The sequence below is a fragment of the Trachinotus anak genome, unplaced genomic scaffold, assembly GCF_046630095.1.
Source record: "Trachinotus anak isolate AG129_WGS33_773 ecotype Australia unplaced genomic scaffold, CSIRO_AGI_Tana_v1 ptg000013l, whole genome shotgun sequence".
NCBI classification, from domain to species: Eukaryota; Metazoa; Chordata; class Actinopteri; order Carangiformes; family Carangidae; genus Trachinotus; species Trachinotus anak.
This window is the reverse complement of record NW_027273864.1, coordinates 744,337-762,284: the sequence shown is the minus strand read 5'-3', so window position 1 is coordinate 762,284 and position 17,948 is coordinate 744,337. Positions and strand designations below refer to the sequence as shown.

General features: G+C 42.0%; 1 protein-coding gene across 4 annotated transcripts in view; it reads left to right on the top strand.

Moving 5' to 3' along the window:
- LOC139630080 (receptor-type tyrosine-protein phosphatase gamma-like) overlaps window positions 1–17,948 on the top strand; it is a 454,916-nt gene that overhangs the window by 389,108 nt on the left and 47,860 nt on the right. For all 4 annotated transcript variants that reach the window (XM_071493181.1, XM_071493178.1, XM_071493179.1 and 1 more), the window contains one exon: window positions 12,296–12,480. In XM_071493181.1, the coding sequence (XP_071349282.1) occupies window positions 12,296–12,480 (185 nt within the window). The remainder of the gene's footprint in view (window positions 1–12,295; window positions 12,481–17,948) is intronic.

Sequence of the window (17,948 nt, the reverse complement as noted above, 5' to 3'; positions counted from 1 at the left end):
CTCAAACAACACCACACATTGTGCAGTTTGTGTGTGTATGTGTGCATGCGCACGTGTTTCTCTGTGTACTTCCAAGTGCGCGTGTATGGCCTAGCATCTGTGCTGTGTCAACTGTCCTAGCAGGGTTTGTCCCCTCCCTTTCTTCAGGCACACCTCCATATGGTCGAATACGAGAGAGGTGCATCACCTAGATGTACGCACTCACGCACGCACAACCGCACTCACATACGTGTGCCATGTGTGTGTGTGGGTTGTCCTGGCACAGCGTGCAGCGTGCTCCTGCAGTACGTCCTTGAGCGCAGCAGTGGGACAGGTTTGCTGTGAGCAGATCTATAGGGTTGGCAGGAAACACAGAAGAGGAGGAGGAGGAGGAGGAGGAAGGACGGCAGAGGAAAAAAGGCAAAGAGGAGAACTGGAGCTGAAAACACAACAGACAGACACACACAGCACATGCCTCCTACACACCCTCTTCAACATGCTGCCATAGCTACAGCTGAGTGGGTTAAGGACAGAAATCAGTGAATGTGTGCGGTTGTTAAACTGGCCTATAACCCCTCTCCAGTTCCACACCCAACAACATCCAAACACACAACACACAGGTGATGGTGTAGATTGAAAAGCTGAACAAAACCTACACAGCAGCAGCTGAGTTACATGAGTCATTTTACCTCCAGTCTCCTCTCCCTGTGGTAATTTATTCCATTTAACTGTGGCTCAGCCTGAACACCTTCCTCCTGCTGCTCATCGTTTCCCATCAGCCATGATAGTTCATTTACCTCTGGGTCATTGAGTGACTGGCAGGCTCACATTTACTGAGCCACAGTGATGGATAGATGCATGTGGAACACAGGAGAAGAATGTTTGAGTGTTATTAAAGCTACACCCCCACACTTAAGGAAATGTATTCATCTCGTATACTGAAACAAATGAGTTTCACCTCTGTGTGGACTTATGTTAACTCGACCCAGTCCTGACACGTACACATTATGTTAATTAAACACATAGGATATACAGTTACTTTAAACCTCATCCAGATTGTTCTCAGGCACGGCTTGCATTTTGCCTGCATTATGTTTTGCATAAAGTACTGCCCCATTTAGTTGTACAAAGCACTCACTCACTCAGCTCCCACTTGTTGTTGATGTTATGCAAAGTTACACAAAGATAACTGATGTTTCGTAATCATCGGTTCACACATCTGAAGTGAAGTCTTTATCAGTCAGCTGCATTCTCTGTTTGAGTATGATAAAGAATTCAGAGTAAAAAAAAACCCAATTATGGTTTTAAATCTAGCCTCAATAAAATTATACTACTTTAGATATTCTAAAATAACTGCACCTTTATTTTAATTTTTCTGTTGAACTCTTCATTATTTAAAGCTCCATCCAGTCTAAAGGTAGATGTCCATGTGTTTTTTGATTATAAAGCAGGTCTAGGTTCTATATTAATACTGTGAAAGTATCAAAGCCTCAGTCCACAGAGAAATGCACACAGCCTGTATTCAGAAACTGAGCCTTAAAACCAGCCGTCAGGACTTCTGGAACTTTGTGATGTCACAACAAAGCAGTCACCGCCCTGAGCCACACCCCAAGCCCCACCCATCTGGACCCACCATCCAACATTGCAGGATTTGGTTTCTCTGAGTGTTTACCTGAAATCTTAAATATTTTTATTAGATCACTCAGAAAACAAAAAAAAATCGGAAGAGAAGCTCAGATACTCTCTTCTGATTGGCTGACTGACCTGTTTTTACTGGAGCTCCAGAGAGATGCCTGAGGGAAGACATGTAAAACTACACTGAAATGGTTTTTGGTTCTTAAAACCCCAAATATGTCTTCTGATGGAGATCAACACATCAGATAAAACTCAGGAGAAGTTATAATATGGGACCTTTAAATAGAATGTATTAATTGCTATGCAAAGCACTACTACTCCCATGAACTTGTAGCTGTAGCTGACTTGTAGCAGTGCGCTAAGTATACCAGCGATTTATTCTAATGACATTTTCCCAATGTCTTAACTGTAATCTCTGCTTTCTAAAAAACATCAAAATATCTGTGTCCTGCTGTGATTACAGCCACATCAGGACAAGGTCTTCAAGTCTGAGGCTTTATAGTAAATTGTGGCCACTAAAAAAAGTAATGTCAAATAATAATATTAGACAGTACTTATTTAGACATGTTATGTGAGTGACATACTGTTTAGCAAGAACAGAACAGAACAGAAGTTCCAGTTTTCCTTCAGGATGTTTTATTGGTTTCCCCCTGCTTCCACAGCCAGGTTGAACACACCCTGGACCTGTGTCTGTACTAGACTGAGGTGAATCTGATTGGAATCTTTTAGACAGCAAACATGTTTCCAGATTGTGAGCTCAATCTTTTTAAAAAGATTTTAACAGTTCAGTCAAATTAAAGGTGAAAAAGGTTAAAGATGCAACAATCAGGTTCAGTTGTGATTTAAAACAAGAAACAGAAAATAGTCACTGCGGCTGACAAGAGGAAGCAAAGGCATTTCATCTGTTTGACTTCTGCTCACAGAGAGTCTCTGAGTGAGTCTTAGAGTACCCTTCACTCAAGATGAACTCTGCCCCTTTTTAAGTCCCTAATCTACTGACAGTCTGCAGGAGGAAACCAAAACATGAAAGGATATTTAGTTTTTACATCAGTTTTTACTATCTCTGTAATGCACTCTGAGGCCACATGGACAATGTGAGAGTAACATGCACAAACATATATGAGGTTGTCTGATGAGGACTGATATTAAAAATAAGTAGTTTGTAGTGTTGATGTTGATGTGACACATCATTAAAGTGGGAGTGAAATAAATAAATTACACATCATCATGGGTTACATAATTCATGTTGTATAACTTACAGTGGAGATGGAAATAAGAGGAGAGGCAGCACACGTTATGTTACTGATCTTACACAAAACGTCAGGTCACATTGTTAATAATGAAAGTTTCACTTCATGTTCCGCTCACACTCTCTTTACATTTACACCGTTAAGCTTCAGTAAATGTTACATGCTGCCAGGATGAGCACAAAGCTGCATGGAGCTTCCTAAAGCCTGTGGTCTTATACAGCAACGCACTGTGAATGTGGTTATACAGCCTGATGTTTCCTGTTTCTGCTTGATTGGGCGATTTCAATTCTAAGCACATATATGGAGACATACTGTAGCTTATTGGCACACACACACACACACACTGTGTGTCACAGAGCCCTATCCTGTTTACTGTGATTACAACCATAAGATCCGTTTTCCTCCTCCCTCTCCCTCGATTTCTTCTACAAAGACCTCATTCACAGTGGCACATGGTTTCATCTTCACTTGTGTATGAATGCATGGACACTTAATCAAAGGAATTTTTCATCACTTTCTTACTCCACCATATGAGGCTGGGGCCACAGCCAGTTAGCTGAGCAATGAAGTCTGGGGACAAGGAGAACGAGGATTAACATTCATGCAAACAGCAAACATTAAAGAACCTCTAAAGCATTTTAATTAACATGTTAATTACTGAGCATGATTGTGATTGTGGTTTAAGTTTGCTTAATGACTTGAAACATAAAGCGACACACATACAGAACGGCTGGTACAAACCACCAGGTCCAAGCCTCTGATACAACCCAGAGGGCCCCCGTCTCCTGAAGTAGTGGCCCCTACGGTGGCAGGTGCATCGGATCTTGGTCGCCATGGTTACTATGATAACATTCATGACTTGGTTTGGGAACATTTGCGTTTAGAATACATACTCCCTCAACATTAGATGATGTTTGTTGTCATGGTTACAATAATAACAGCGAACGGTCATGGATAATAGAAACAACATAAACTGCTACTTTCACATGGGAATCGAACACCGCTCTCCTGCGTCATATTCATCCATCCACCCCAACCTCCTCCTGACATGGACTTTATTGCTCTATAAACTACGTCACCACATTTTTCTCTTTGCTCCTGTCATCATTACTACAACCACTAGATGTCGCCTAGCAACAAAACCTAACTATAGGTCATAACAACCTGCTGACAGACGACCTGTGGGCTCATTGTTTACAGGAAAGACTAGAGATTAGAACTAACTAATAAACATCAACAGTACTGTCTCTACATAGATGTGACAGTGGTGACCACACATGCACGCTCCCACAGGTCCCATATTGTATAAAGTGAGATTTGAGATTTTGAGAATATTTTTGGTTCTTAAAACCACAAATATATCTTGTTATGATATCAACACTTTAAATAATACACAGGAAGAGTGTGAAATATTGGACCTTTAAACTTGGCTGCTTTCAGTAGAGTTCAGGTCTAATTTAATTATCCATAATTCCAGCACTGACCTGTGCGTAAAACTGGGTAAAAAAGTGTTAATCAATTCAAATATTTTCATATTTTCAGCGTATTTGCATATAGATTTTCTTCAGGTAATTTCAGTGACTCTCCATCACTCTATCTTACTTACAGATGAGTGAAATATTCATATGTACTTTTGGTGTCAAGTATTTGAACTGAGCTAATTTGCATATGTTAAAAATGCTCTCGACTAAAACAAGAAGTGACACCGACTTGCAATCTGAACATACTTGTTCTCCACCTCTCTGCACATTTCTTTGTGTCTGCTCTGTTCCAGTTCAAGGTTAAGATGTCCAAGAGCTGAATGAGGTGCCTGCATAACATCTAGAGGTGCACTAATAACGGTTTTAGAAAAAGATACAAGCACTGCTTCAAGTAGTTGGAGCAAAGCAAGTACCAGTCTAAGTGCTACTCAATTTACAGTCCTTCATGACATGGAGTGGTTGCCTGTTATAAAACAGTGACACTCAGAGGAGGTGTGCTGCAGAGAGCTGCACAGCCAATAACAATAGCAGCATTTAAATGTTTCACATCAAAAGACATAAAAGTGGCAGTTAGTGCACGAAAGCTGAAAGGTGGTCATGTCAGCAGTGATGTAATGTAAATGTCTTGTTCGGTGTCGAGAGCCTCATCACTGTGGTCATCAGTCCTGTTGTTTAGAATAAGTGCCACTCTTGTTACCTGGAGATGCAACACTGTTACAGTCTGAAGCACTTCCTGATTGTCTTCTTCACTGGATGATTGTGCTGCTAAACATTAACAAAGTTGGAGTTTTGGGGCCTGATCTTACACCCGGCACAAAGTGAAACCCGAGTGTCATAGTTATAGATGCAGTTGTCATTTTACCATCCAACGCCCACATTGTCTCTCCCTTTTCTCCTCTCTCCTCCCCCCTCCCCCCCTTTTTATCTCCTCCTAAACCCAACCGGTCGAGGCAGACCCCCCCCACCCTGAGCCCGGTTCTGTTGGAGGTTTCTTCCTGTTAAAAGGGAGTTTTTCCTCCCCCCTGTCGCCAAGCGCTGCTCTTTGTGGGAACTGTTGGGTTTTTCTCTGTAACAAAGTAAGGTCTTGACCTGACCCTGTAAAGTGCCTTGAGATAATGTAGATTATGATTTGGCGCTATACAAATAAAATTGAATTGAATTGAAATTGAATTGTTTAAGTAGCAAATACACTTGCACCCATCTGAGCATCCATTGGTCTTAAAATGAGGTGTGGTCAGACGCATTGTTGGCACATTGCTGTCTTGATGCAGCAGGAAGCGATTGCTCGATTGTCAAGAGAGTAACATGCGTCTACACAGGCGGGAGCACAACTTTCGCACATTCTGCCTATTACACACAAGTAGAGCATGCTGAAGATGTGCTTCTGGTGTTCGGATCAGTCCAGTGGAACATTACAATACAGCCCAGAAGGTGGGAGCATTCTTTGTTGCGTGTTGTGTGTTACATAACACTGCCACACTGCACCATTATAATAGCAATCCACCATGGTGCAAGCTCCTTTTTTTACTCTGATCGCTTTACATTTACATTTACTCCTTTGGCAGATGCTTTTATCCAAAGCTACTGACAAGTGAGGGACATCACATTATTGCATGTAACACCAAAAACACTCCCATGATTCATTAAGAGACTAAGTTCAACCTTTAAAACCAGGTGCCTGGTGCAGCGATTGTTTTTTCTGCCGTTAAAATAGCAAACGTGGATATGGCCGTGCCCTGAAATCACTTGTGCTTTGGACCATGTGCTTCGGACAGTTAAAATACCGGTCCTTATGCCCTGTTTACTGGTACCTCGCTGGGTTCTGAGATAAAACATCTGAAGTGGCAAATAAATCCTCCCCCACTGTGCTTTAACACGGTAAAGGTAGGAAGAATGTGAACACCAGCACGACGGGACCTGGCTGCTCTTAGACTCCATAAATGTTTACGTGTACACAGCTAAGAACAGTGTACGGCAGGATTTGGCACCAACCCCTGCTACAGATATTGTTGGTACATTTCTAACATCAGCAAAGGCTGGAGAGATCCCACCCAGCCCCTCCCAGTGCAAAACCACACAGACCGACCCACAATCAAAACCTGTTCATCAATCAACTGTGATAGTCATGCTGCGTGGCCACAGGCATCCTTTACTCCTCCGTTTGGCCTCTTTAGAGAGAGAGAGCTTGTGTGTGTGTGTGTGTGTGTGTGAGATGGCCCGCTTATCTTTGATGAAAGCTGTAAGAGGATCTCTTCATCACCCAGTCAGACACACAGGGCTACAGAACCCTTTCAGCTGTGTTACACACAGGCAATATTTGAAGTCGTGGCCCAATCTGAGTTGTAGCAATTCTGCACAACAGGAGTGCATACAGAAAGACACACACACACACACACACACACATACAGATACACATTATAGGTTACCCTGAGGTGAAAGCACCATACAAACAGCTTTATCCAAGGACAGAATGAAGACAATATCACAGTTAAACTAACAAGTATCTTCCCTGATGAAAACACCAGCAGCTCATCTCAGATTAGCACAGTAATAATCTCTGGTCAATCACTGATCTACAGTCTCACAGAAACACCCTTCTTCATTGTTTTGAGTCAGATGATCAGTCTCACCTCTGTGCATCCTTGATGACTGTAATCCTTTCCCTAGGGACTGTGACTGAGTAATAGCCTTGTGGCTAACTCTGGTACATTGACAGCATTGCTTACTGTCTTCACCAATGTTCAAAGCAGCTGTGCTCCAGGTGCTGGTCAGACAGAAAATGTGTCCTGTCCCTGTTAAATAAACCAAGACAGGTCCAGGATGTTTAGCTTAGCTGAGAACAAAGAGCAGGGGGAAACTGTTAGCATACAGCTTCTTTAACTAACAACTCCAAAGACGTCTTCATGAGCTAAATGCTGAATGGCTTGTTCACATGTTGTATCTTGTTTAGTGAGAGATGGTGGTTTTAGGAGCAGCAGTGGAGCTATTTGTCTGTTTTTTTAATGGAAGTTGTTTTGTTTTTTTTGTCATATATCTTCGGATGATATTTTTTTATTGAAATAAGTCAGCCAGAGAGTGAGTTGAAAGAGAGTTGTGACTGTCGTTTGTGTGTCAGGAGTTCATCAGGACCAACAGACATGTTTGATGACAGATGTTTAACTTGTTATACCAGAAAGCACAGGTGTATCTAACCATATGAACACTGTCTCTGTCCTGTTTAAACACCAGTGGGAAAGCAGCTGTAATTAATGCTACTAACAGCACCTTTTAGTGTCCTAGTAAGTTCAGTTGAAACTACAGGACCTTTTACCTGGTTCATGGTACAACGAAGGAACTCGGGTGTAAAAAACAATGTCATAGCAGAAAATAGGAGGCTCACAAAGATCATCTTAACGGTGTGAACAGGGGACAGTTGGACTTACAGTTAGATCAGTATGGTTTTAAACGTTGTCCTGTTTGCTAATCCACATTGTGTTAGCTGGGCTGCACAGGTTAGGCTGAATAAATATTCAACCTTTACTCAGGAGAAATTAGACTAGAATTAATTTAGGATTTTTGTTTTTGAAAATGATCAACCTGGCCTACAGAGGATTTTCACTTTGCGTCAGCAGCTGTGCCAGCCCTTACCGTTGCGTTACAAACATAGACTGTAGATAAAGTTGGACATAGCCTCTGTGGCATCACCCACAGGTTTCTGTTGAGGGGTTTTAATTTTCAAAGTGAGCTGCTCCACCGTCGCCATATTGGCAGTGCCTGACTCCGCCCCTAACTCAAGACTAATCCAAAAATGATCCTCAGGCTCTCTGTTGGTGTTGCTTTATTTACCAGCGAGCGATGAATCTTGGGATAGCTTGGGCAACCAAGGGGCTGTATACCCAGAGCTCATCTACGGATTAATAAATTATCAGACATCTTCATAATTACACATCAGACATGCTAACGTTAGCTTCGAGTTCAGACAGACTGACGGTTATGTGTTGTCAAGCAAGAGAAAACTGTTCTGAAATTCCAAATAATACAATTTTAATAATGTGATTAATCGCGATTAAGAAAAAATCAATCGTTTGACAGCCCTAATTTAAACATAAACACGTGTGGAGGCTAGGGTTGTCACAATATCAGAATTTCAGTAGTCAATACCACAATTAAAAAAAAAAAAAAAATAGGGTAGCCCAATGGCGGAGTGGTTAGGCCGCATACCACATGAGCGGATGCTCTTAGCAGCTGAGCGCCGGTTCAACTCCCAACCGGCCCGACTCTTTCCTGCGGGTCATTCCCTCTCTCTCTGCCCCTGTCCTGTCACTCTCTGCTGTCCTGTCGATAAAGGCAAAAAATGTCCAAAAAAACATCTTATAAATATGCAGATAAATAACTAAACTACAGTGGTGTGGAGCCTGATCTCACATAACTAAAACCTCTAACACCAGCCACTGTTTGCATGTCGGCTTGTTTGTGTCTAGAATTGCTCCGTATTCATCCGCCTCCGATGCAAAATATTTCCACTCGCGACTCTTCGTACCTGTTTCGTCACCGAGCTGACGTGTTGTGCTTCCGCTCCCACCTGCTGAAGCCATTGTTATTATCTCAGGTTTTCTTCTTCAGCGCCGCTGACTGCTCTGTGCTGCTCACACGCAGACACTGCCCCCGTCACTTCTGCCAAGAATCGACACGGCTCGCCGCGGGAAAGTTGAATATTCGGTTCTGACGGTTCCAGAAAAAAGCAGGTCGATGTATTTTTTGCGTGTTGGTATCGAATTGGTACCGGAAGTATCGGTTCTTGTGACAACCCTAGTGGAGGCTCAATTAAACACCCTACAGGCACCTGCATGTTGTTTCCCAGATTTTTAATATGTCCCCAGAGCAACACAGTACAACATGTTGAAGTTTCCTACCCATGTATTTCATTAAGGAACCTTCAGCATTTTCTACTATGTTGCATAATAAACATCTGAGAAATAATGCAGCTGTCTGTGCTGTGCTTAATTGACCTTCCAGATGTGTTTCCAGTGTTCCTATAGACAACAGAACATCCTCTTCAGCTCTGGCAAATTCACTGGTTGACATAAACCGCTGCTGGTGCTCAGAGCGGGAAAGTCGCCACAGACTCCAGATTTAAAACGCAGGTGTACTGAGAAATACAGAGAGGTTGACTGTACCTCTTAGGTATTGTGTGAACTGGGTTGATGTTCATTTATATGTAAAATCCTTTTACTCCAACTTATGAATGGCTGACTGGGCCCAGGTTGATATAATCTGTTAAATACTCTTTCTCTGCATTAAGGTCATTCACTATTTGACTTCCAAAATGTCTCTGTGTTCGCATGTGTGTGTTATACTTGGTGAACGTGTGTGTGTGTGTGTGTGTGTGTGTGTGTGACTAATGACTTTAGTAATGCTAAGCCACATGGGGCTCGACTGCAGGTTATGAATAGAAAAACTCCACTGCAGCTCTTTATGAGCAAGCTAATCAATTTGGTTCCACAAGGCACGTGAGCTCTTTTCTCAATCAACCCATGTTCATCATCAAATTACCTGATGTATTTGCATAATACTATACAGTGTTTGGAATAATCATTATAGGCATTGTTGGATGGTAATATACTACTCTCTCTTTCTCAACCATAAACAGTGTAACAAATTGCTTTTTAACACAGAGTTACACAACAAATACACTGACCAAAGTAAAGTATGTGGACGGAGGAGAGTCCATGCCACTATGTGATTTTTGAACGTGTCATCCATCATTGATCTGCTGAAGCCTCCTCTTCAAATCAAGCAGTTACATCATCTCTTCATAGAGCTGGGTTTGAACATGATCAAACAGGAAACACTGTCTAAACAATCACTGTGTGCTCCAGAGACTGTCCTCCTGTAAAAAATGAGCCCATAGGTCATCTGTAAGCAGGTTATTAAGACCCATAGTTAGGTTTTGTTGCTAGGCAACATCTAGTGGTCGTTGTACTGATGACAGGAGCCAAGGGAAAAGTGCGGTGACGTTGTTTATAGAGCGACAAAGTCCATGTCAGGAGAACGTTGGGGTGGATGGATGAATATGACACAGGAGAGCGGTGTTTGATTCCCATGTGAAAGTAGCAGTTTATGTTGTTCCTATTATCCATGACTGTTCACTGTTATTATTGTAACCATGACAACAAAGCTTTGCTAATGTTGAGGAAGTACATATAGTAACCCAAATCATCATCTATTCCCAAACCTAACCATGCCGTGACCTTTCTTAGTGTAACAATGGGGGCAAAGGTAGGTACGCCACCGTCAGTTCAGTCTGTATGTTTATTATCGTTACCATGACAAACAAGGAGCAGTATGCCTGCTGCCATGGGGGTGCTGTTTCAGGAGACACTGCTGTGGGTTGTATCAGGGGGTTGATGGTTGTTCAGGTTGGAGACGGGTTGGTACTGCACCTTCAAGATTTACCTTTCGTGGAACTTAGGGCCCAAACCATGAAAAACATGGAAAGGTAGACAAAAATGAATGTCCACATATTTGTGACCATTTTCCGTTTGGAAAGAAGCTATTTTTAATTTTATCTTTCTGCATTTCTGCTGATATTTCACCGGGAAATCAAAGAAATAGGATTAAAAGTCTAAAGCTAAAATATTATAGTGACTGTTACTATTGATTAACTGCTGTTAGGGATAACAGTGATATTGTCATTTCTATGTAAATTCTCATTCATCATTAAAGTTGGTATTCAAAAAATGGCCAAGACTGAGATCACGCTGGAGGGTGACCAGTCACAAAAACACTGAGGATGTGGAATTAACAGGACGCTCACAGGTTACATGCAAATATTTCACATTAAAAGCAGATAAGCAGTAATGCTCTTTAAGCTGCTGAAAGAGCTTTTAATGTGAAAGGTCTGTAAGGAAAAATGATGTGTTTTAACTGATACTAACTGGACGATGGCGAAATGGAAGCAGAGCTGGTGATAACACAGTAACTTACACCTGTTTTTTTCTGTTAGAGAGGATAAACTAAATAGAACATGACTGTGTGGAAATGTACATTACACTGAGTGGATCAACCTGTCAGGCAAACATGGAGGACGTTGAGTTTGCATGAACAAAATATGAAAAAACATACACAGGGGAGATGAGCCTGCGTCTTATATAAACCTGTTTAAAATGAAGGCTTCAGCCACTGTTTGAGAATTCATGGTGATAATTCTAAAATATTCAGGTGTCCCTCAGCTGAACAACCTACTGGTCAAACAGAGACACCTAGTGGTCAGAAGCAGCCAGTGCAGGGCTCATCCTATCAGGATGAATGGAGAATTATGTGTGTGTTTGTGTATTGTTAAACTCATAACAAAACTTACAATGTGTATGTGTTTGCCTTCATATCTCTCACATCCAGATATTAGAAGGCAGAGCAGGACCTCGGCACTTTGCCTGAAGGCGCCTATATATGAACTCGTTTCACTGGAGCCTGGAGACAAAATCTATGTGTGTGGGTGTCTGTCTGTGTGTATGTCTGTGTGAGATGCCTGTGCATATGTGTGGAGCAGTTGTGTGTGTCTGTGTTTTGGAGACTGTATGAACGGAGAATCCAGCCATTCATAGTGTGTGTGTGTGTGTGTGTGTGTGTGTGTGTGCGCGTGCGCGTGTGCTTGTATGTGTGTGTGTGTGTGTATCTGGATGACTCATTGTCTCACAGCAATATTAATATCACATCATGAATACAAGTCACGCTCGCATAACGCCACCCCCACACCCCATCCATCCTTCCTTCCTCTTACTTCACTTACTTTCCTTCACCTCATTGGTTTCATTCACTCTTCCCTTCGCTTCCTTCCTGCTTTCCTTCCTTTTTGACTTTATTTCCTTCTTCCTTTCTTCTGTCCTTCCTTTCTTTATTGCTTTCCTGCTGTCTCCTCCTCCATCCTCTATCACCATCGCTTTCTTTTTCTCTCCTCCTCCCTCCTCCCAGTGTGCAGCAGCGCTCCCATCAATATGAAGGTGCAGCACGTAAACAGCAGCGCTCTGGTGGTCCGCTGGGCCCGTCCAGAGGTGACCTACCACCCACCCATCCTCCACTTCCTGGTGTCCTACAGCTGGACGGCCCATGACGACAGCTACGAGGAGACGCACCTGACCGATGCCAAGCACAAACTGGTGAGAATGCAGCAGAGGGGTTAGACTGACACGTGGGATCTTAGGATTATTCCTTAACATGTGATAAACAGTAGGTTCCAGTAGAGGAACCCAGCAGGTTGTGGCTATGACTGTTGGTAAATCAGCTGACTCCTCTGAAAAGGCTGATGCTGAGTTATGTTGTGTTCAGGTGCCGAGAGGCTCTGAAAGGATATAAATGAGAGTTTGCTTCTGAAAACTGTTGTGTTGAGGACAAACAACAAGCAAACATGGACTCTGTGAATGAAAGAGAATGTGCCAGCGCCATGTTCATCATTATGACTGAAGGATCATTAATGGAACACATCAGCCTCTCACCCAGTTTCTTGCAAAACGTTGGCTGGCAACATTTTCCTGGCAACTAAAGTCTGACTATTTTCTATGGTTATATACACAGCCAAAGAAAGATGCTGGTCTTTACTATGAATATTAAAAAGTAATGCTGACTTGAAGTCTGAGACACCACCATCATTCCCCAAGCTTCACCCAAGCTCTGAGCTTTTATACAAGTCGTTCAAAATAAAAGCACCTTTCACAACTTATGTTTTTGAAAGAATAGAAAAAATTAGCAGCTCTGTTCTAAGACACTGAGATTCAGACTTTTTACACACTAGTGAGTTACACTGACATCATTAGAATTGATGGTAAATTTAGCATTTTGTGTTTATTTTGTGTAAGTGTTTTAAGAATATGGTGATAATGTTGTTTTGTTATACTTAGTGTGTATCATGATCTACAAATTACACGACTGACTGATGGACTGTTTATAAGAGCAACCACAAACGACCTCAGATGCCTCACTGATGAAGGAAATGTGTGTAGGCCAGTATACAGGAGAGGAGCTGTGCATAGTTAGAACATTTTTCCATCACACCAACCTGACCTTCTCCCAACGGCATCAATTTAACCCTAGAACACACTTGAAAAAGGCATAGATGGGAGGAGGGAAACAAACATACCATTAATGACATCAATGAGCAGCCTGAAGCTACCCAAGGACCCATGCAACTCAGACAGCAGCAACACAATGAAAATCACATGACAAGAATCGTGTGGGTGAAAATCACCCGACGTTAGTGTTCTAGGGTTAAAAGCAAATTAGTGGGATGAGAAGTATTTTTGTGTCAATTACCAAAACAAAAATCTGTGAATAACAGCAGCACTTGAAACCCAATAGAGTCTGGATCCACAACCATCCAAAAACCTTTGCTGTGTTTCACATCACATACTTCACTCAGTTCACTCACATGTAGTACACTCATTGATTTGGGAACACTACCCTGTCAGAATTCACACACTACACCAAACACTGCCGTTGTGCACTCACTGGAAATGATAATGGCAGTATGTGACTGCAGTTGTCGCCAGCCTGCCGGCTGCTTCGCTCGCTTGACCTGTGTGAGCCTCCTGTGTCATGTGACATGGAAATTGCACTGCCACCAGCACCAACAACACCTTGTTGTTGTTTTCACAAGTTTGAAAATAGGTTAGTGGTCCTTCCCCTTCCACTATGAAGCCAAGATGGCGGCTGTCGAGGGTGAGAAGTGTCCATCGTTTTACAACCAATTTTTTAACCGGAGATGCAGCATGTAACTCCAGGTTGAACCAGTGTTGGTTAATATTTCAATATATGGGGAGACATTAACATGCACATTAGCAGAGGAGCTTAAAAATGTCAAAAAAATCAACATACGCGGTGTAAGACACACACACTCAGAACGTCTCCTTTTACCCACGGCAGTGTTCAATAGTCCAACAGGAAATCACATTAAATATGTGTGCATATATAATGAGCTCAGTACTTTAAATCCTTCTTTGAATGAGCTTTTTACCCCTCTCATTCCATACACACACACACACTCTCTGATGTGCTTCCTTGGCCTGGTGTGTGTGAAAGAAAAAAAGAAAAACTCTGTTCAAACTTTTCTGACTCGTAGCTGTCAATAGCCGTGTGTTTGTACTGTCATATATTCTACAGAGATGCAGAGAACAACGGAGGCTTTCTCTTCCTCACACACGCACAGTCTTAATATGACACTCACATGCCACATGTGCACTGAAAGAGTCACTGGTTGGTCTCATTAGAGGTCGGGTATATGTCACAGTGTATGTAACTTTGTAGTGGTATGTCCATGTACATTATTATATAATACAGATTTACATGTATGGTGAAATAGTCTCAGGGTTAGCTGATGTCAGGAAACAGGTACAGAGGGGAACGGGGGCAGATTGTGACAAATGGCCTGGAGAACCTGTTATTTGATCAAATACAAACGTCTGTTTGTCTTATTGGGACCATAGAACAGTCCTGCTCATTAATTAACACTGTGGCCTCATGTAATATGATAAAATATAACATATAACAGTGGTACCATACTGAGACACCCTTGCTGTAATCAGTCCTCCTCTCCACACACAGACATATTTGTTGAGCTACTGCTGCACAAAATCCACAGTCTCAGTCTGCAGAGCTAATGTCAGGCTTCAGCACACACCAAGTCAGGATCCCTGTACAGAGTAATTGCCTGATGGCCAGTGTGGACGGGAGGAATGCTCACAACAGCCAATGCGTCTCTCTTACACTACATATGGTCAAAAATCTGACATATAAAGAATAAAACTCAGCCTCTCCTGCAGGTAAACATGTTCCACAACAACAGGGTTATATTTCCTGAGGTATTTTAATATGAAACAGGAAGAGCAGAGTTTGCACAAACAGTTGCAACAACACATCAAACATGGAAAGAGTAAGATCAGAAAATTCACACAGAGATATAGTAAAACATTCTGGTAAAACAGGGACTCAGAAATAAAGACGTGTCTCTGTCAACAGCAGACTTGGTTCTGCTTCCAGTTGAAACAGATACCAGCCAAGTGCATGTGATTTTCTGTTAGCACTGATATTTTTTCTGTTTTGTTTATACATGTCAATATTTGGAAGCTGTACAGGCCCCAAAAGACCCAAAAGGGTCACATCAAAGTCCAGATTCCAGATCAACCAACTATCAACTGATCATCAGCCAATAATTACATGATTTCCCTGCAGAGCCAAACACACAAACACACTCACACTGCAACGTGCTCCGTATATCTCTTGTGTAGTTACTATTCATTCCTTTTTTGCATCTCTCCTTTTTCCTTTTTTCAACCCCTTACTCCTGTCTTCTTTCCTTCTTTCATTTCCTTTCTTTCTCATCCCCTCAACCTGAAAACACACCACACACTTAATTTGATCACTGGACCATAATTTAACTTCATCACTGTGATCCACTTTACATTTAAACATGTTTGAATCCTGTGGTATATTTTCCATTTGTGCTCAGACTGTATCACTGTCCAGTGAGCCTGATGAGCCACAGTCAACTTTATTTGCTGTAAATGTAAATGACTAACAGTCAGAGGGAAGTGTGTGTGTGTGTGTGTGTGTTATTTCAGAAATACTGAGGATTTTACATCATCAGAAATTTGAGTCAGGAGCTAAAAAATTCTAATAACTTGTTTTGGAACAAAACCTTTTTGATACATAAAAAATCTGCTGTGATTGCATCATTAAAAATATTTTCTGTTGAACAAAGCCACACATGTGGCTTTGACAACTTCTTATAAGAAAATGGGTCAGCTGAGGTTTTAATAAAGAAGTTAATAATTTGTGTTGGGAAAATAGTTTCTGGACACAAACACGCACGCACAAACCGAGCAACATCCTCCATCAGTTCCATTACAAATGGTCTCATCAGGAGCCAGAATGAGCTGTGAGAGGAGGCTGTGAAGCAGACAAGAGGTTTCATTCTCTTACATTGTGGTGTGCCGGTCAGCTCACAGAATACTAATGCTAAGCTGGAGAGGATACAGGGCTGCCAGCCTGTGTAGAAAGCATGACCTTGGGCCAGTGGCTGAGTGGGAAAACAGGGTCTGCTGTGAGGGATCAGAGTGCCCCCTGGCTGTGGAAGCAGGATCCGCTTTCAGAGCTGGGAATCTGCCGTGATGAGAGAGAGAGAGAGAGGTGGGAAGTGTTTTATCCTTCCATCATTAACGTGAGAGACCCCCCCCCCCCCCCCTTTTGGATAATCCCCACTTCACTCTACCTCACCCCTCTCCCTCTTCCTCCTCGTGTCTTCTCCCCCAGTTCCTCCCTTGACGCTCTAACTAGGTCACAAAAGGGACCTACATGGCTTTAAGACCCCCAGATTGGGGACCCCTGTTGTCACAATCATTGGAGGATCCCTTTGTAACAAATGACTGTAGACTGGACCTTTTTATGGGCTGTACCACTCATGAAAAAAAAGGGGGGTGGGGGGGGCAAACAGGTGCCTAACTGGATTTAACAGGGAGTGTGTGGGGATAGAGATAGAAAAAGCTCACATTATAAATGAATAAAGCTATTAGTGTAATAGTATAAATGCTCATCATAATGATCTCTTTATACACTAGCCATCTGGAGTCAGTGCGACATCACTGGCGTCCTATAGTTTCCCCGTGGAGCCAAAGAGGCTGTAGAAAAGGGAAAACGTGAATCTCTAACACAGCTATAGAAAGCAAGTGAGTCCATTTTGTGTATCTTGTGTGTTGACATGTGTAGAAATAAGCTGGGTATCCATCCATATCCACAGCCTCTGTTTCATTTAAAAGGTTTGCATTTCTGAATTGTATAAGGTTATAAACAGATGGTGGACTGCTGTTTTAAAATGTATTAATTTTAGTTAGGTGTACCGAATAAATTTGCACCAGACTACATATTTCTTTTCAATTTAATATCTAACAAAAGAATCTAAAGTCATGTTCACAGCCAGTGATGACGAAACAAGGCTTTGGAGCTGAGTGTATCAGCTAAAGATTAATTACTGGTAAAAAATAATGAAACAATGAATAAATTATCTCATGGGAACAGTCAAGCAACAGGGGTAAATATGCTTTCTTCAGTATTCATGTGGATATAAATTGAAAAAATCATTTGATTGACAGTGATTCACTTCACTTTGTTCTGTCTGAAAAATATAAAGTTGTTAAAAAAAGGTGATAAAAGATTCATTTAAAAAGCAGATAACAGAGTTCAGTTCCCTTCACTGCTTTAAAGAAAACAAGATATTTGAAGCTTGTGTCTGAACGAGACTCGCTCATGTGATTCTCTGAACGATTGAAGCCTTGATACAAGGCTTCAGCAGACGCTGCTGTACATAGTCACAGACTTCAGAGCCTTGGTGACACACACATCATTACAGTATACACCTGGTTCCATGGCCCGAATGTGGCCCATGTACAGTGTGACTGTTGGAGGCTACTTCCACATCTGGACCAATTCTGGCATACACACAGAAAAGCTTCCTGCTGTCAGGTAATACTGAATCTGAAGTGTATGGACCAGACTCGGGATAATATCAAACATCGCACATGTGATATTTTTCATAATATCCCAAAACTTGTTTTTGCAGTTCTGCCCAGTCCACCCTGCT